The sequence below is a fragment of the Trachypithecus francoisi genome, unplaced genomic scaffold (assembly GCF_009764315.1).
Source record: "Trachypithecus francoisi isolate TF-2019V2 unplaced genomic scaffold, Tfra_2.0 Lachesis_group3, whole genome shotgun sequence".
Taxonomy (NCBI): Eukaryota; Metazoa; Chordata; class Mammalia; order Primates; family Cercopithecidae; genus Trachypithecus; species Trachypithecus francoisi.
Genome location: NW_022681468.1, coordinates 141,917,065 through 141,937,454, shown reverse-complemented (window position 1 = coordinate 141,937,454; position 20,390 = coordinate 141,917,065). Strand labels below are relative to the sequence as shown.

The 20,390-nt window shown below is 37.2% G+C and overlaps 1 protein-coding gene across 8 annotated transcripts in view; it reads left to right on the top strand.

Annotated features, from left to right (window-relative positions):
* The window catches only part of SLC12A1 (solute carrier family 12 member 1), a 103,597-nt gene continuing 83,207 nt past the window's right edge, over positions 1-20,390 (top strand). Inside the window, exons 1-6 of one of the 8 annotated variants that reach the window (XM_033190204.1) lie at positions 1-49; positions 950-1,021; positions 1,251-1,856; positions 13,058-13,189; positions 13,344-13,419; positions 19,740-19,835. In XM_033190204.1, coding sequence (XP_033046095.1) covers positions 1,437-1,856; positions 13,058-13,189; positions 13,344-13,419; positions 19,740-19,835 — 724 coding nt within the window. In that variant the 5' untranslated portion in view covers positions 1-49; positions 950-1,021; positions 1,251-1,436. Of the gene's footprint in view, positions 50-949; positions 1,022-1,250; positions 1,857-13,057; positions 13,190-13,343; positions 13,420-18,516; positions 18,613-19,135; positions 19,232-19,739; positions 19,836-20,390 lie in introns of those variants that run through there. The other 7 variants (XM_033190203.1, XM_033190202.1, XM_033190208.1 and 4 more) reach the window with 7 other exon arrangements.

Here is a 20,390-nt window from a genome sequence, read left to right as displayed (position 1 = left end):
GGGTGACTCTGAAGCAGGTTACGTTTCCTCGGAAGAAGGCTCCTTGGTGGTAAGTTGAACATTTCTGGGCAGGGTAAAAATAATACTTAATAGTGTGTTATAAAGTAGATTCTGAGGAGTAGGTGAGGGTGTCAAGGACTATGAAGAGAAGTGTTTTCTAAAAACTAAAAAGGTAATAGCTTCATTTACAATTTCCCCAGGAAAGGATACTTGAGAAATGAAGTTGAGGGTTTTTTAAAATTCAAATACACAGCTTTAATAATTGCATGAAAGAGACAAGTTTTTATTTATATTTATCTCATGTTTCTAGAACTTCCCTTGAAAAGCTGAATTTTAAGATATAAATAAGGAAATATAATTCTAAAGAAAGTGTTTTAAGACAGGCCAGCACTATGAAATTGTGAAAATTATTGTGAAGTCTATTCATCTCACAGTCAAATATAAACCTCTCAATTATTGAGGACATTTCATTAAAGTGAGTCAGTAGAGCATGATTATTTTACCTAAATATAACAGAGGACTTTTTTAAGGTATATGACTTATTTCTTATAGATATATGACTTATTTCTATATTCATATTTTTAAGGTTTCATGTTAGTATTTGCAAAACAAACAAATATATGAGCAAATGAAACATTTGGATCCTGTAAAAGATCCAAGAATTCACAGAGACATCATCTTGAGGGGATGTATTTTTTAAATGCATATTCTAAAACACAATTTTTTACTTGTATAGGTAGCAAAATTTGGAACAAATTTATTAGTTGAACATGTACAGATTTTTATAAACTAGCAAGAATGTTTTTTAGAAGTTTTGTCTTTCATTTTACATGTCATATAGTGTATATTCCTATCAATCAAAATACTTAGCAGTTTCAGTATTTAGTACTGTCAGTGAACTGTGTCTTAGGCTGAGAACATTCTCATCAGGTCTTACTGTATTCAACAGGTAAAATTACATCTGTGCTAAAGTCATAGTGAACTCCAGTGCACTGAATCCAAGCAAATACTACAAACACAGGTAACATTTTAATGACTGCATTGGAAATTCTGTTTGCTGGAACAGTTTTCCAGTTATTTATTATTGGATTTAATTACTCACATGACTAAGGTTCCTGGACAGATAAATTTTAGTGAAATGAGTTTAAAATTGTATGTCTTGTAAAATAAAACTGTTCCCTTATATCCCACCCTTACTTAAATATATTTATATTACTTGGAACAAGTTTAATTTTCTTTTTCAATGACAGCTTTGAAGAACATCCTGAAGATTACATAGGAGACAATATAGCAAGAATCTATTTACTGAATGGTCTAGAACAAAAGCCAGGAACTCCCTAATGGAAGCACATTAGTGTTTATTTTGATGAAGAAATACATAGATTTTTTAACACAACCATAAAGTAGATAGCTCAGTAAAAAATCAATTTTGGAAGATGTCACTGAACAACTCTTCCAACATATTTCTGGATTCAGTGCCCAGTAATACCACTCGCTTTCAAGTTAATGTCATAAATGAGAACCATGAGAGCAGTGCAGTGGCAAATGACAACACTGACCCACCACATTATGAAGAAACCTCTTTTGGGGATGAGGCTCAGAAAAGACTCAGAATCAGCTTTAGGCCTGGGAATCAGGAGTGCTATGACAATTTCCTCCAAAGTGGAGAAACTGCTAAAACAGATGCCAGTTTTCATGCTTATGATTCTCACACAAACACATACTACCTACAAACTTTTGGCCACAACACCATGGATGCCGTTCCCAAGATAGAGTACTATCGCAACACCGGCAGCATCAGTGGACCCAAGGTCAACCGACCCAGCCTGCTTGAGATTCACGAGCAACTTGCAAAGGTAAGCTTGAAGGACACAGGCAAGTGTCCTCCCTTATTCATAACTTCAGGTCATTTCCTTCTCTTTCATTACACTATGAATGAATGTGAAACAGTCAAATGGAGAGGTCTATTCCAAACACTATCCATCTTACTTACAAAACTGTCCCTAGTTCCCAGTAAACAGAAAATACACAAAAAAGTGTTTCACAGATGCTTTTTTCTTTGGATTTTGTTTTTTTTTTCTTGAGACAAAGTCTCGCTCTGTCACCCAGGCTGAAGTGTGGTGGACACTGCGGCTTTGAACTCCTGGGCTCAAGCGATCCTCCCACCTCAACCTCCTGAGTAGCTGAGACTACAGGCATGCACCACCACACCTGACTGACTTTTTTATTTTTTGTAGAGACAGGGTCTTGCAGTGTTGCTGAAGCTGGTCTCAAACTCCTAACTTCAAGGGATCCTCCCACCTCAGCCTCCCAAAGAGCTGGGATTACAGGCATGAGCCACTGTGCCCAGCTCAACAAATGTTTTCTGACTTAGGATAGAGAACTAAAGAATTAACTCTAAATGTTAGGCAATATGTTGTACCTTGTTTATGATTATAGTCTACTCAATTTACACTTGGTTAAACATGTCAAACTGAATATCAAGCTGGTTTCACGTCAGTATTAATGTCTCTATGTCAATCGTATGACAAGCAAAACATTTCTGCTTGCTGTAGTTAATACTGTGGGTGCCAGCCTTTAGTGCATAGGGGTAATTTTATATTCTTTAAAGAGAGGGCAGAGATTTATAAGATTCAGCATTTTATCCCTTCCTCTTTAAAACTTTGCCTGAGGCTCCTGAATGTGCTTAAGCATATAAAAATAACTAAATTAAATTTAAGTACAGAAGCAGCAGAAGTGGCTAAACTTTTCATTATTTAAGAAACACAGCCAGGATTCCCAAGTGTGTTAGAAGTATGAGGCAGCACTTTTTCTAATCTTTTTTTTTTTTTTTTGAGATAAAGTTTCTCTTTTGTTGCCCAGTCTGGAGTGCAATGGTGCAATCTCGGCTCACTGCAACCTCTGCCTCCCAGGTTCAAGCGATTCTCCTGCCTCTGCCTCCTGAGTAGCTGGGATTACAGGCATGCACCACCACACCCAGCTAATTTTTTTGTATTTTTAGTAGAGACAGGGTTTCTCCATGTTGGTCAGGCTGGTCTCGAACTCCCGACCTCAAGTGATCAGCCCTCTTCGGCCTCCCAAAGTGCTGGGATTACAGGTGTGAGCCACCACGCCCAGCCTCCAACCTTATAACTTAGTAGATTTCTTCTTCCATAACTTTCTCCAAAATATACTGATCAACTTTATCTTCCTGCTCTTCCAGACCAGTTTGGAATAAATATCATTCTTTATGAAACATAATTACCTGCTAAAAAGAATGATTAGATGTCACATATTCAAAACAAAGAAAAAAGAAAAACAAAAAACAAAAAACAAAAAAAAAGATGTCACATATTCAAATGAGTTTACTCTTGCCCAAGTTTTGAGGAGAGAGAAGAAAATGATTGAAACAGTTCCTTTTGTATGCATTCATCCATTCATTCCTTCAGTATTTTTTTAAATGATCATCCACTCCAGAAAGTCTAGGAATACTACTCTTAGGAAAGATGCTAATAAAGGGGAAATTTTTTCTTTAGTTTCTGCTCACCTTTCCTTCCTCAAGAAAATCCATCTCTAAAATGTATTTGCTTTGGCTGCTAGGGTCCCTGACTCTGGGTCCTACCACCAGAGACTGAGTGACTTCCTAAGGAGGAGTCCATGTTTTTAATTTTGTTTCCTTATCCCCTTTCCCCACCAAACCTTGCTAGTCCTGTGTACTAAATTAGCAACAGTCTGCCAAATGGCTGGTTTCCTTATAGGCCTAAGATTTAGATTTTATCTGGCATATTTGATGCTTTAATCAAAAGAAGTTAGCAATGCAACAATTTCAGACAACATGGTAGCTCCATGAAGATTTTTGAGAAGGGAGGCAATCTGAACTCTTGAAATCCAGCTGAGGTGTCACTGTCCTTTTCTGTGTCAGGAAAGGAAAGGAAAATGGCAGAGAGAAAGAGGAGAAGAAAAATGAAAAGAAATGTTGACAGAAGCAGCCACCAGTAGTTTCCAAGACATGGAAAAGGCAGAAAGAAATTTAGGGCATCGTAAAAAGATATTTCAATTGTTTCTGAAGAATTAAAATGAATCAAAGTTCTTTTTTAAAAAGACCTTAAATTCTATCCCACAATACTCTACCACATCACGCATGATAATTTTTAAAGTTGCCTCCTTTTTTAAAGTTAGTATCACAATTTAAATATTCTCATTCATCTACTTCCCCAATTTACAACAAAAGAAAATAGAATTCTAACTTCATTAAAAAAGAAATGAAATAAATTCACATTGTTCTTAGGACTGACATTCCAGACAGAGAAAAGTAGCTTATTTATAATTGCAAAAGCCATGGCTTATGTAAATCTTTCAATAAAGAGAGAAAAGCTCTAAAGGATCAGGAGTTTAGAAAGCCATCTAAAGGCCGGGTGTGGTGGCTCATTCCTGTAATCCCAGCACTTTCAGAGGCTGAGGCTGGTGGACTACCTGAGGTCAAAAATTCAAGACCAGCCATAACCAACTGATGAAATCTCTTCTCTACTAAAAAAAACAAAAACAAACAAACAAAAAAAAACAGCCAGGCATGGTGGCACATGCTTGTAATCCTGGCTACCTGGGAGGCTGAGGCAGGAGAATTGCTTGAACCTGGAAGGCAGAGGTTGTGGTGAGCTGAGATCATGCCACTGTACTCCAGCCTGGGCAACGAGAGTGAAACTCTGACTCAAAAAAAAAAAAAAGAAAGAAAGAAAAAGAAAGCCATCTAAATGACCACACAGTAGGAATGTTATAGCTGCATTAGATAAATGTAATAGCTGTTTGGAATATTGCATCACTTTTGAACAGATAAAATGAAACTGAAGACTGAACTTTGACTTAAAGCATTTTTTTTCTTAGACACAAAGGAATGGCAAATTAAAATATTAAAAATTAGGCCTAAGCTCTGAATAATCATTTTGAACGCGTATAGTAATAAGCTACTCTTTGTAAAGACTTGATGCTCAGTTATCTAGGAAACTTCATCTTGATTAAATCATGAAGAGGTATCCACATAGCCAAATTGGGAGAAGAATTCAGATTCAACCACACAATCTACAATGTGCACATTTCTGCAGCCAGACCCATTCTAGTGTTGCTGAAATTGTACAGCCTAGCCTGCCTCTCCATGTGTAGCAGCCTGGGCCTTCTTCAGTTTATCGCTTTATTGTTTGCTAGTGAATTTGACTCAGCTACTCCCTCACTTTTCCCCCCTCAAATATAAGAAGTGAAAACCTGCAATGTGCTGTAGCTATGCTGCCACCTCCTTGTGGCCCTTGACATTTTTATGGTAGTTCCTCAAATCACAACTAGAAATCATCAACAGAACAAACAATATATGACTATACTCAGACCCTTCACAGATTTTGTATGCAAAAAATATAAATAATAGCGTTTACTTAAATCATTTAAAAGTAGAAGGTAATTGACATAGTATAAGCTAGACAATACTTTTTGTAACTGTGATTTATAATGCTTTTAAAAGTTATAATAGCAATAGCACATTCATACTGAATGGCAGAACATGGTTAGTCAGAAAACCAATTGGATTTTGTGTAAATTTTGGTTATAATTTCCAAGTGAGAAAAAAGTTACATGACAAAATTATTCTAATAGGTAAAATAAAAAACAGGTTTGAAAGACATTATTTTAAGGCTCTACCTTAAATGAAACTATAGGTGTGATAGATATTGACAGAATTTGTAATCCCAATGACTTGAGATCATAACTGAATAAATTATTTTTATTATCTATGTTAGTAAAGAGCTAAATACCTATACTTGTGACCATGAACTATAAATTTCTGAAAACTCTGCTTAAGAGCAGAAGAAACAACTATCCTTTACTTGCTCTGTACAAGCTCTTGTACGAGCTACATAACTTCTACTTGTCTTGCAAGATGCTTGTGAACATTGGTTTCTATGAGTATAAAGTCTACCCTTACAATGGGTAAGAATTCAATTAAATGATCATTGATGATAGTGGTAATTTTTATACTAGCTTTTTATTTTAAAAGTAAAATGAATACTAACAAAATATTTAACAAGTACTAAAAAATATGTAATAAAATGTTTCTCATCTAACATCAATATTCAGTTATTCTCTCCAGGACAATCATTACTGACAGTTTCTTGTAAATCCTTCCAGGAATGTTCTAGGCCTATATAAACATACACATATATCTATAGATATCTGGATTCCTATCAATCTAACTTTCTGTTTACATTTATTTTCAAACATGTACTAGAACGTATTTTCCACATTGTTCTGCACTCTGCAGTTTTTACCAAACATACCCTGGAGATCTTTCCATATTAAAGCATATGTAATAATTATTTGGCATCTGGCAAAGATTAATCTAGTGCCTTTACTTTGTAAAGAGAATTTTGCTTTCGGTATCCAGCCTAATTCCTGTGGCCAACTTTTCATACAATTCTTTACTACAGGACTAACCAAAATGGAACTCCTTTGCAGACTTACTAACCACCATTGTTGTTAGCATTTCAGAAAAATATAATTTAGAAGGATTCAAGGAAATATAGAGACTTTCTATCAAAGCCATGTGTCATTGAAATAAGCTATCTATGAAAAGTATAAAATACTATAAAATTAAGACAAATGTTTTTCTTAAAGAAGCTAACTCTATAGAAACTAATCCAAAACAAAAATCAATGGAATGATGGTATATTTGGATCATTATGCTGTTAACAACTACAAACAATTTGTAAATAAAAGCATTAGCTTTAAATGCAGTGTAGTAATAACCAACTTTTTATGGAGAACTTGTTATGTTTCAGACACTGTGCTCGCACTTAAAAAATTCTCACTCAATCCTTAACAACGATGCCTCAAGGGGGGTACTATTAGTATTGCTTTTTTATGGATGGTGAAAGTTTTATAAAATGCTACAGATCTTTTAGAAGAGAAAACAAAGACTTGCAAAAGTCAATGAACTTCCAAGGTCAAGACACCAAGGTCACATGGCTCGTAAGTTGAACTCACGTCTGCAGGACTCCAGAGTCCTTGCTCTGAAGTTCTACTTTCCATCCTCAGTCTGCTTTCCCACGGCACTTTTCATTAACTCGTTCAACAGCTGTGGAGAATGGCGGGCCTCAGGCACGAAGAAGAAAATCACACTGTCATGATGGGCTGAGCAGGAGGTTCTTCCTTGTTTCGGTCCTTTTTTCTGAGACTGTGACAAAAAATCGTATTGCTTGTCCTACAGAATTATGTCTCAATCATTTTCATTGTCATCATCAGAAGCATTTATTAACCATGTATTTACAAGAGTTTCTGTGTAAAGTGAGTTAAAGTGACTTGACTTCTTTCCTCTAGAACTTTTTTCTTTTTTCTTTTTTTTTTGAGACGGGGTCTCACCCTGTCGCCCAGGCTGGAGCGCAGCAGCACGGTCTCGGCTCACTGCAAGCTCAGCCTTCCAGATTCACGCCATTCTCCTGCCTCAGCCGCCCAAGTAGCTGGGACTATAGGCACCGCCACCACACCCGGCTATTTTTTTTTTTTTTTTTTTTTTGTATTTTTAGTAGAGACGAGTTTCACCTTGTTAGCCAAGATGGTCTCGATCTCCTGACCTCGTGATCCACCCTCCTCGACCTCCCAAAGTGCTGGGACTACAGGCGTGAGCCACTGCGCCCAGCCTCCTCTAGAATTTTATAAGTCAAATGACATTGTTATGGATACGAACAAGGGAAATGTAGTCAAGTTAACAAACACTAAACCACGTAAATCAATGTATTAAATACTTATCTTCTATAAAAGGACAAAAATGTACAAATGTTTTCTCTAGAAAATAACCTGTTCTACAGTGTTTCAAAGTTCAAATTTGCAACTTTGGCATTCAAATTGGGGATATCTGAAATTAGAAATAATTGCTAAGCTAACAAACAGCCAAATAAAATAGACATTAAAATTGAAGCAATAAACGCCTTCATGACCAGTGACCAGAAGCCACCCCTAAAATATTTGTTGGAGTGAAACTCTGCAACTAAGAGTTCATTCTGATACTTTAGTTAGAGTTTCTTAGTACTCAAGGCCAGTTCCCTGGGGAGCTCACGCTGTCAAAACAATCTATGGGAAAAAACAAAAACCAAAAAGAATTTTTTATTATAAATAGTTTAGTAATAGATGACAAGAAGAGTAGTAGTTCCCTTAAACTTATACTTGGAAAATATTAAGAACCTTTCCATTTTCTTTTTCATAGCCAGTTCATTGCACATAGCTAACTTTTGTCCTAAATTATCAAAAACACAAGTCAATTTGTGTGTGAGATATGTGGTTTCAGCTATATTAAATGCATTATGATTACAAATTGTGACCATTGGTAGTGATTTATAGGCATAATGTGTAATAACTTTCAAAACAAGAAAAAAAAGACTTTCATTTTCATAATTTAAAATATTGCCTTTTATCCCAAAGGGATAGAAACGTATAAACATAATATTGATCAGTAAAGTATGGAAATATGATTAGAAGCATATGTTTTTCGTTCTGAAATGAAGCTTAGGAATCATCTGGTTCTTACTGGGATTGGCATTTAGATAATTGAGTGGCAGGAGTGGGAGGGGCTTAGATTAGGTGGAATAAGTTTCGCCATGTGTTGATCATTGTTGAAACTCAATAATGAGTATCTGACATTTATTTTGTTATTCTCATTACTTTTACATATGTTTGAATATGACAATAATAAAAGAAAGTTTAAAACAACATGAGGATCATCTAGGTGTAAATATGTATAGAACTGTCTCTCGGTGGTGGTCTAAGAATTCTATCAACCTGAGATTAAAGGCTCAAAATTCGAAAGAATGTATAAGTAGCAAATATTATCTAGTTGGAACTTAAAGAATAAATATATTTATTTTCCCTGCCCCATAAAGATTTAAGTAACAAATAGTATCTAGCTGGAACTTAAAGAACAAATATATTTATTTTCCTCTGCTTTGATAATAGCTATAAAGGTATCTGATATGTTTCTGGGGTCTGAAAATCACATTACATATTAAATAAAATAATTTAATCTTTCATTATCAAGAACTCATTGCCCTTTAAACTGCATGTGATTGAAGATTCATTAGCTTGTCAAAACTGGAGTAGAGATAATCTTTTATCAAGTGGTCTTTCTTTCTTTTCATTTTTTAAACATACTTTGTTTTACTTTTCCTGAATCTTTAACACACAGATAAAATTCTTAGTAAATAAATAATCATTCCCTAAAGCTACATAATTTAGAATACATTTATAAAAGGTTATGGGTCATCATTTATGGTAATGGGAGTGTGAACAAACAAATTAATTCAATGTATGAAGGGAAAAATTGGTTTCAGGCAGCAATCATAAAACTTTTAGTCTTTGAGACTTTGGCCTCAAGAACATGAACCAGCCAGGAGACTGCAGGCCACTTGCTACACAGCTCATAGCCATCAGGTCCCCACAAATCCTCCACCCAAAGTCATGTTCAGTACTTTGATGATAAGATGAGTTTACAACTGCTGTTCTGATTTACTAAGGAGGCATTTATTAAAGAGTAAAACCAAGGTTTGCTTTGCCATGTCAGAACAGTAAGATGGCAAACAGAGAAAAACAATTTTGCCTTAGAGTAAATTACTTCAAGATAAGATTTTTCACAAAAGCCACTGGATTTATTCTTATTGGCAGTATTCAAGCACTGTTAAACACCTTGAAGGAGGACGCACCCTGAATTAACTGCACAACCAAAACTAGATTCCAAGTATCCTAGTTTATGGTGCCAGATTTTTTTTGGCTCCTACATGAGAGTAAGCAATGGAAATGGCTTCTGTGCTTGTAAATTTACTATCAGATCTTAATAGTCAACAAAAGAAGTATACATTTGAGGTTTTTTTCCCTCTGTGGTATAAATATATTTAAAACTTTGGAACTCTAGCGGGTTGAACATATTATTCTTACCTAAAGGAGAGTTGAACACCCTGCATTGACTATACTTTTGAATAATTTAGAAAATGATTGCTTTACTAACTTGCACATATAGTGGTTTCTCTGCCATTCTCTCATAGAATATTCTTCTTGCATCATATTGTGAAGTCCTAGTGATAAATTGAAGAACCATTAAACTGTGACCAGAGAGGGCATCCATCAGGAAGGAATGTTCATTTTAGAGGAAATTTTAAATATCCTATTCATCCTTTAGCCTACTTTGTAAGATTTGTTTACAGTCTTGGATATTCTCATCAATTCATATCTAAGGGTCACAATCACCATTGGAGTTTATCAGGTAGCAGAGCAATTTCCCATACCAAATCTTCAAGCTTAATCAGAAAACATGGGTTTTATTCCCAAGACCAACTTTAAAAAAGGCAAGTGACTAAGGCTGTGTCTCTTGGGATCCCCAATTAATTTACACAATGAAAACTGCCCTCTCCCAAAGTGAGTAACTGCTGATGGTCTGGCTATGGGATCTTGATTAACTACAATATTGACAGTTTTTTTTTAAGTTTTTCTCAAATCAAGCCAAATAAATGGATCTCCTAACCAAATAATCCCTTCAACATTCATGGACATTTTAACACATTCCTCAATTCCCTGCTCTCACTGATTATACATTTCAGTAATGAAAAAATGAAAGTTACATTTGACCTATTCACCCGCCATATGTGTATAGAATTCTTTCAGAGAAAAACAGAATTTCTAATGGACTAGAAAAACAGCCTCAAATGTTTCATGCATCTGAAATTGACTGCATTGTATAGACCTGTGCTGTCCAATACGGTAGCCACTAACCATATGGGGCTATTGAGCACTTGGAACGTTGCTAATCCAAATTGAGATGTACTGCCAGTGGAAAATACACACTGAATATCAAAGACTTATTACAAACAGAATATAAAATATTTCCTAATATTTTTATACTGATTATATATTGAAATAATATTTTATAGATATTCCATTAAGTAAAATACATTACTAAAACACTCCTGTGATTCAGTTCCCAGAAAGTTGGGGTGCAACTATTGCTAACAAATACTTATATTGCAAATATTAGAAATATGGTATTCTCCAAAGATTAAATATAACATTAAAATGTAAGGGTCCATATCTAAACCCAATTTATTGCACTAATTTCTTTTTGCTTTTTAAAAAGTAGAAAATTTTGAATTACATACTTGGTTTGCATTTGTAGCTGGTATAGATGACCAGTTTCTGCCCCACTCGGTTAGCCTCAATTTTTTGGACTGTCTTTATTCTTACACTGGTGTGAATATATTATGTTAGCTTTCAATTATTTGTGCAAATAAGGACTGAGGATATCTAAGATTAACATATTCCTCAGGTAATTAAAAACTAAATTTTAATTATTAACTTCAATCTCTTCTGTTATTCCATTTTTTCCCAATACTGTCAGAAAATAATAAAATAATCTGTCTTAGGATTCATTCTCTTCTTCTTCCCTTTTAAATGTGACCTACCCAGAAGAAGCAATAAGAAATCAGCTATCCCATAGAGATGGAAGATAAAAGAAGTAGGAGGCAAGAATGGATAAGAAACTAGGATATCTGCTCTTAAGTGGTAGAGATCATGAACTTTCAAGTCCACCTCATGAATTCAACATTGTTGAAGGAAGGAAGGGGAAAGAGAGAGAGAGAGGGACAAAGAAAGAAAGAAAGAAAGAAAGAAAGAAAGAAGAAAAGAAAAGAAGAAAGGAAAGAAAGAAAACAGGTCTATGTGTCTTTCACTGAATTCTCTTAAAGATCCTCTGAGGTGTGTAGAGAAGTTTTATTATCGTGATTTAAAATGAATAAAATGGGATAGGCACAGTGGCTCACACCTCTAATCCTAGCACTTTGGGAGGCTGAAGCAGGTAGATTGCCTGAGTTCAGGAGTTCGAGACCAGCCATGGGCAACATGGCAAAACCCTGTCTCTACTAAAAATACAAAAGATTAGCTGGGTGTGGTGGTGCATGCCTGTAATCCCAGCTACTCAGGAGGCTGAGGCACAAAAATCACCTTAACCCGGGAGGCACAGGTTGCAGTCAGCCAAGATTGTGCCACTGCACTCCAGCCTGGGTGACAGAGCAAGACTCTGTCTCAAAAAAAAAAAAAAAGATAGGCCGGGTGCGGTGGCTCAAGCCTGTAATCCCAGCACTTTGGGAGGCCGAGACAGGCAGATCATGAGGTCAGGAGATCGAGACCATCCTGGCTAACAAGGTGAAACCCCGTCTCTACTAAAAAATACAAAAAACTAGCCAGGCGAGGTGGCGGGCGCCTGTAGTTCCAGCTACTCGGGAGACAGAGGCAGGAGAATGACCTAAACCCGGGAGGTGGACCTTGCAGTGAGCTGAGATCTGGCTACTGCACTCTAGCCCGGGTGACAGAGCAAGACTCTGTCTCAAAAAAAAAAAGATTAGATAGATAGATAGATAGATAGATAATAGATAGATGATTGATAGATAATAGATAGATGATAGATAGATAGATAATAGATAGGTAAAAGATAGATGATAGATAGATAATAGATAGATGATAATAGATAGATGATGGATGGATGGATGGATGGATGGATGGATGATGGATGGATGGATAGATAGATAGATGAATAAAATGAAGTACAGGGAGTTTTACTGACAGAAGCGCAGATCCTCTGCTTAGCTCAGGAAGGTTCTCTCTTTGGTCGTAACATGACTTCCAAAGACCCTCATTTACTCTGGCTCTCCCTTCCTTGTAGCCCTTCTTTCTTTTGTTCTTCTTATATACTAAACTTATCCAAATCTGACTTTTCACCAGAGGGAATATTCTCGCTAGTGGAAGAACAGCTCAGGTTTCCTTCACCACCCCTGTAGCCCTAAAAAACACTTTAAGATGACTCACAAAACGAAGCTTTCAGCTTCCAGGGCAAAAAATATAAGTTTCATTAAAATGCTCAGAATATATTTAGTTTGTTTGGGTTTATTTTTTATTTTTTTGTGGTATTTTAAGTTTTATTTCAATTGTTTTGATTTGCCTTGAAAAGTTTTATGGAACCCTTTGTTCGTTGACCAACTACTGTGTTTTTGCTGTCTGTAAAATGCAGAATGTGGCAATCACCCCAAGTTCAGCTGACAGAGTTGCTAACGGTGATGGGATACCTGGAGATGAACAAGCTGAAAATAAGGAAGACGATCAAGCTGGTGTCGTGAAGTTTGGATGGGTGAAAGGTGTGCTGGTGAGAAAGCTCCTCTGTTTACAAATTCAAACTATGCATTCAATGTTCTAGTGGATTAAGAGTGAACAAGGCCGGGGCACAGCATTATGAAGAGCTCCGGGTTTTGTCCCACTATCATTGTCCTGTCTCGTTTCAATACCGCTTCTATCCACAGGTAAGATGCATGCTGAACATCTGGGGAGTTATGCTCTTCATTCGCCTCTCCTGGATTGTTGGAGAAGCTGGAATTGGTAAGCATTTTTCCCCTCCTAAATAATTTCGATATAAATTACAAATTCAATGAGCAATCTTTTTTCACCATTAATACTGAATGTGAGATGAAGGTCACAGAAATAATTTACAGTTGAGCTCCTTTTACTTTGCTTCTTTGACAATGTTTGTCAGAAAGCAAAGGTGAAGAGTTAACTCCTGTGAGACTGGAATTTTCCAGCTTGTCAAACAGGCGAATGCTCAAGGAGATATCTCTATCTTTTGATAGAGTTTAGGTATACAGACATATAACAGCACGTTAATTTTAGATAATAACATTTGTATTTGGGGACATATTGACATTTGCCTCTCATTTGTTATAGAGTATCCTTCTTGGGATGATTGGTAAAACTTCACTGAACAAAAATATCTTGTGGGAAAACTGGTGAAAATGTGACCTGACTAATAAAAATGCTGAATTGCTGAACTTTTTCCAAAGAAAATAATTGTGTTACTTTCAGGTACCAGCAGTAAGAAAACAAAGTCTAATCGAGTATTGCCAGATATGAGCTTAAAGTGAAAGATGAAATTACTAAGATAATATGTATATTACTGTTATTTTTTCTAAATGAAAAATGGATAATGACATTATTTTGAGTGATTGTTTAATGTTTTAAATATTACACTCCATTTTAAATATTATTTCTTCTAGCAAATCTTTTTTTGTTGAAAGTATATTAGTAAAGTTTTTTTTTTTTTTTTTTTTTTTTTTTGAGACGGAGTCTCGCTCAGTGGCCCAGGCTGGAGTGCAGTGGCCGGATCTCAGCTCACTGCAAGCTCCGCCTCCTGGGTTTACGCCATTCTCCTGCCTCAGCCTCCCAGTAAAGTTTTTATGAAAAATATAATTGAATTTTATTAAAGTTCCCCATTTAATGAGATAAAAATTAATGATGTTCTATTCCATATATGGGAAATACATTATGAATTCACTTTCCGGAGAAGACTTAGTCTCAAGAATATGGAAGTTCTATTGTGCCTTCAGATAGCACTCCAGAAGGTATCTCAATTCACGTTTTAGAAGGTAGTTGGTCATTATTTATTGACTTTGCTCTTCAAAACACATTCAGCATCACCAGAAGACTAACTCAGAAAAGAAAGGGCTAAGCTGTAAATTGAAAAACTAGAGCCAGTTCCCATAGTTTTTCCATGTTTCATGTTTGGCAACCGCTGGGTTCCTGACAGAGGGCTGCTTGCCGGTTTTATGATGCATAGCAAATGAATGCTCACAGCCGCAGGGTCCAAAATAAGTATATGCCGTTCCATGGAAAATCTGCATCTTAATATTGCCAAGGTTTTGCTCCAGGGTTTCATGCAAAATTAGGTTTTTAAGGGTAGTTTAGTAACTTATTGAGATCATCAAGAAACATTACTTTGTTTGGAGGTGTAAGAATAGCCAAGGGCAAGAGTAATTCTTTTTAATGCAACTTATTTAACATCCATATGTTTGGGCAGTAATCTGAGCTTTAATCAGATCTTACATTACTCTTCACAGTCAATGCAGTTTTGAGTTTATTGCAAAACTGTAGAGAATGAAGAATCCTATCTTCTGCTAAGCAGTTTATACTATCAGACATTAATTTTATTTTAATATAGATCTTTATATTGAAGTAGTGAAATTATATATTAGAAGAGAATTTGGGTTTTCCTTATTGGGAAAGAAAAGAAACAAATACATCTATTTGTTCTTGCTTTGGGGGTAGATTGAGGAAGAAAACTAAATACGTTTTCAAGCCCAGATCCTGGGAATACAGCCAGAAGGAATCTGGAGCCAGGAGTAACAGTAGCTACAGCCCTTGGGTAACCATTCTGGGCTATGAGTTTTGGCTGTCTTGTTCCCAAAAGCAAAGGGTAGAATGAGCTGATAATGCTGTCTAGTTGTTCTTCTCTATCTTGGAGACCTTGCTGGGGCAAGATGGCTTCCAATAAATTTAACCATCAAGCAAGGATGTTGGGTGTGAAAAGCCAGTATGACCTGAAGCAAGTCACTTATATTCAGTGTTTCCCTTTCTTTTCTAAATATTAAGGAGCAGGTTAATTCCTACCCAATGAATTCTTTGAAGATAAAGCTAAAGTACCTTTCTGAACAGGCAGACACAAGTTAAATAGGCTGAGGGTAGCTTAGTTGTCTTACTGAGGGATGCATAAGAATTATCTGGGAAGTTAGGTTAGGAAACTGCAGAATCCTGGGATTTACTTTTAAAGATCCAAACTCAGTAGGTATGAGCATTTTTAATAAGCACCTCAGGCATTTCCTGAAGCAGGTGGTTCAAGAACCACAATTTCAGAAAACAATGAACTGAATGTGCTCCCAGCTGCCTTCTACCCTGGGATTTTATTTTTGATTATGAGAGAGAAGCAAATCCCTTGCTGTTCAAAAGTATTAAAACTTTGTTCCAAGATTTCAAATGGTTTCAGAAATATATACAATGCAAAAGGATGAATTAAGAATTGTTGAAAAAAATTAGAGTCAAAAGGAAAATAATGGTGAGGAAATAATAAGGTTGGAGTAGGTTTAATGTTACGAGATGCAAATTATATGGTCCTGTAGAGTTTCTGGGGTATGCTAAACATTTTCTATCAAGCCTCTTCAAAACAAAGTCAGGAGCAAAACAAGTGCAAAATAAATAACCTTTAGTGGCACAAGGACCTGAAGCCACATAGTGATATAGAGGCGCTGCTCACCACAGTATCCCTGCAACAGATATGAAGAATTTAGTCCAACTATTTTTTACAACCCCTAGCTTTTAAGAGTCTACAGGGTCCAAAGCAATGTGGTCCAAGTTTGCAGCCTCTGCTTAGTTAGCCTCTTCCCACTGCACTTTAACCTGCAAAAAAACCTAGAGGCTCCTGTTAGAGACAGGGTATGGCCAAGAGCTTCAAAAGAACCACCCTTTAATACCTTGACTCATTCCCACTGCTGTCCTTAACCTCCTTCCAGTTTCCCTTCTCTTCCGGCATGGCCAGAGAGATAACAGCCTCTCTTGGCTAACTACCCTTCTAACCATCCTTAGGACAAGAGAGACTGCCAACAACTATGGAGCATTCACTTTACATAGGGGAACTTACCAAAAAGCCCAGACCAGAGCATTCTGGATGGAGCCAGAGTGAGTTTAGTGGCTGTGACTCCACAGCCCTCTCCCTGAATTCTGGTCGGCCTCCATTAGAGAGGGTATTGTAGGGGAGGAAAAATGGTTATCTTCTACCCATCTTAGGTTAATTGGCTGGGGGCCTATAAATTAGACTGACAAAAGTCAGACCAATAAGATAAAAACAGAATTTGTTAACATGTACATGGTACACACACTTGGGACCACTCAGCGATGAGTGACTTAAAGGGGTGGTTAGAACATGGGCTTACGTATCATCTTAACAAAAGAACAGTTAAATTGTAGAAAAGTGACAAGACAAAGGAAAAGGAAAAGGACTTTTCTTTTTTTTTTTTTTTTTTTTTTTTGAGACGGAGTCTTGCTCTGTCACCCAGGCTGGAGTGCAGTGGCCGGCTCTTAGCTCACTGCAAGCTCCGCCTCCCAGGTTCACGCCATTCTCCTGTCTCAGCCTCCCGAGTAGCTGGGACTACAGGCGCCAGCCTCATCGTCCGGCTAGTTTTTTGTATTTTTTAGTAGAGATGGGGTTTCACCGTATTAGCCAGGATGGTCTCGATCTCCTGACCTCGTGATCCGCCCATCTCGGCCTCCCAAAGTGCTGGGATTACAGGCTTGAGCCACCGCGCCCGGCCCAGGAAAAGGACTTTTCATTCATAGGGTGGCAAATGCTGGCAAGATAAACATATAAGGAAAGGAATGGAAGATAAGAGCTAGTCAGCAAAGCTTGTTGTGTAGATGCCTGTGGTGCCTTCGTCAGGCTGATAAGCATCCAAAATTGTCTCTGGTGATCAGAGACACCACTTCCTGGTAGAGAGGGGAGAGAGGACAAATTTATGTCCTGTTTTTAGGTAAATAGGAAGGGGATCGAGAGCTTTTCTTGTATCTACTTTTTTCAGTTGTCCAAATAATCCTTATGCTAAAGTGGTATATTGTGATACCCTTCTGTAGCCTCCTGGCTATGTGTTTCTTGAAGCTGAAAGCAGTCACACCTTCGTTGAATTCTGGCCTCTACCACTTTCTCCCTCTCCTTATAATCGTCAACCCTCTGAACCATAAAATCCTTGGGGCACTTTTTTAAACTTCATTTTATTTGTGCCTTGTGTTTCTTGCATTACCTGCCACATAGCTGGATATAGAGTAGGTTTTTAAAAAGCAGTAAGTATTATGACTATTGTGGATATGATCAAAAAGCAGTATCATTGAGTGTGTACTGTGTTCCATGTGCTATGCTAGTCACTTTACACATGCATTCTTTCTAATTTCATTGTTATTTTGTAGCTCAGTGATTTATTTATTTAAAGTGACTTATAATAACAGGTAACTTTCCAGAATTCACACCGTCAATAAGTTAATGAAATTTAGTTTCATTCTTTCCACTTTACCCATCTGCCAGGTGAATAATTTGCTATACTGTCTGTAGTTCCCCACCCCTATGTGACCAAATGTATGTAAAAAGATAGCAGCCTGGAAGGGTGAACATTTAATCTCAGTTATCTTGACAGCTTGGAATTGTAGGCCAATTATCATGTTATAGGTGTCTAGAACTTCTCCAAAGATGGAATTCTGTCAGGTGTAATAGTGCAAGCCTGTAGTCCCAGCTACTTGGGAGGCTGAGGTAGGAGGATGACTTGAGGCCAGGAGTTTGAGACCAGCCAGGAAAAAATAGCAAGACTGTCTCTAAAAAAAAGAAGAAGAAGAAGAAGATGGGATGCACATTAAATTTTGACCAGCCCTAGTAGTTTTGTTTTGTACAACTTAGTTCTGCACATTTTAGCTCTTGAGTTTCTTGGAACCAGAGCTACTACAAGCAGAAAACTTCAAAGCTAAGCATTTACTCCATGGTGATTTTCTGGCCAACTTGTTAAACTCAAATGTGGTCCTTTGATGTTTACCCTAGACTTGTTGGTTTTTATGTAAATGATCCAATGAATTCTTCCACCATTTAATCCCTTTATTTTTCCTCTTTCAACTGAGGTCTTGGTGTGATTATCATCAGCTTAGCCGTGACAGTGACTGGTATCACTGGTTTATCCACCTCTGCTATTGCCACAAATGGATGTGTCAGAGGAGGTAATTAAACTTGTGATCCGCACCCTCATTTGTAAGGTAAAGGCAACACAGGCTCTAATAGTTCATCACTGACCTTTCTGGAGTGTTTTCAAAGGTAATGCAAGTTGGTTTCTTTCATCAGGCAAAGAGATGCAAGAAAAATGGGGAAGGATTTAACCTTTGTCAAACCCCCAACTTTCTCATTCCGGTTCCTTCAAGCAAGAAAGAAGGTCAAATGTCATGTTTTCTCTTTTCACAGCCAGGATAGTTTCTCCCCCAGGACACCAGCATAAGTCAACTTTTCCTTTCCAAGGCTGCACTTTAGATTGTGTTTACTTTTGGAAAGCATCCTTCATCATAATGAGCAGTTCTCTGACTTGGTCTTTATGCCAGGCAAACCAGTTTCTCCTTAGCACAAAGAAACCCCATTGGAGCCCGAGGCATGGACCTGAAAACTTAAATTAAAGGGAGTGTGGTTTGCAGCAAGAGAGAATCCAAGAAAGAAAAGTAAAATGCAATATCTTCTATCTTTCATTGCTAACAGGTCTTGGAGTTCTCATAATTCTTCTTTCCACCATGGTAACTTCTATTACTGGGTTGTCAACTTCTGCGATAGCAACTAACGGGTTTGTTCGTGGAGGTAAAATCTCTAAGATATCTAATGCCCTCATCACTTGCTACGGGTAGGCAAACAGTTTTTTATACTTCTTTTTGATGGGAACAAGGAAGTAGCCCAATGTTCTTGAAGCCTGGTTATCTGGAGGAGCTGGATGCCAAAGAAAACCTAAGGTACGATGAGAATAGTCCAGGTCTACTCTGGTCTCTTTTCTAATGGATCTCTCTGACACGTTGTAGGTTGTGCTTTACAGATGTGCACCTTCCTTAGGTAAACTTTTTCTTTTTCAGGCTAGTCTGCACTCCTGTAGCTGATGTTCCTTGGAAAATGATTCCCAGATTTGGCTTCCGTTTTAAAGTTTAGTTCATTTCAGGTGCTTCCTAGACCTTCATGAAATGGGATCTTTTAGAACATTTCAGGTTTTCACAGGGAGGTGGATCTTTCTGTGACAAGATTCAGAGTGCTGCCTCCTGAAGTACTGGTGACTTCTCTCAATACTGGAACCAAACACCTCTCTTGGGGGATTTTGCAGGTCTTGGAGTCATCATCATTGGCCTGAGTGTGGTAGTGACAACACTCACAGGTATTTCTATGTCTGCTATTTGCACGAATGGAGTAGTAAGAGGAGGTAAGCCAATTAATTTACTTATGACTAGAGGTTTGGTTACTAGTAATGTCTGGAGTTAGTTTACTATTGGAAGTGAAATTAACATATTGCTAATTAGTCCCCAATATCCTAAAACAAAACAAAATAACCGAAAATTTAAACAGCAAAGCAAAATTTTTCTCAACTAAAATGAGAATATCTTCATTGACACCACCCATTTTTTGTAACGAAACATGTTTATGAAGTGGAGAGTGACTATGTGTCTAGTAAGAAGGTATGGAATATTATAGCAAAATATATGGTTTCTTTGTACCTTGGACGAGACCCACTGGCTCTCTCGCAGGTCCCCTCAGCATGGGTCTTCTTCAGTGCCCCAGTTGGCATTGCTGATGGTTCTCACTTAGTAAACCACCCCTGCACCCAGGCCTCGGGGCTCACCCCAAACACTGTGCCCCCAGTGGCCAACAGGCAAGGGAAGACCATTAAAAGGGGATAAGTAAATAAATAAGCAAAGAGTTACTTTCAAATAATCTAGGAGTAGGCAGGCCTAGGCAGAAAGTGAAATGGATGAAATGT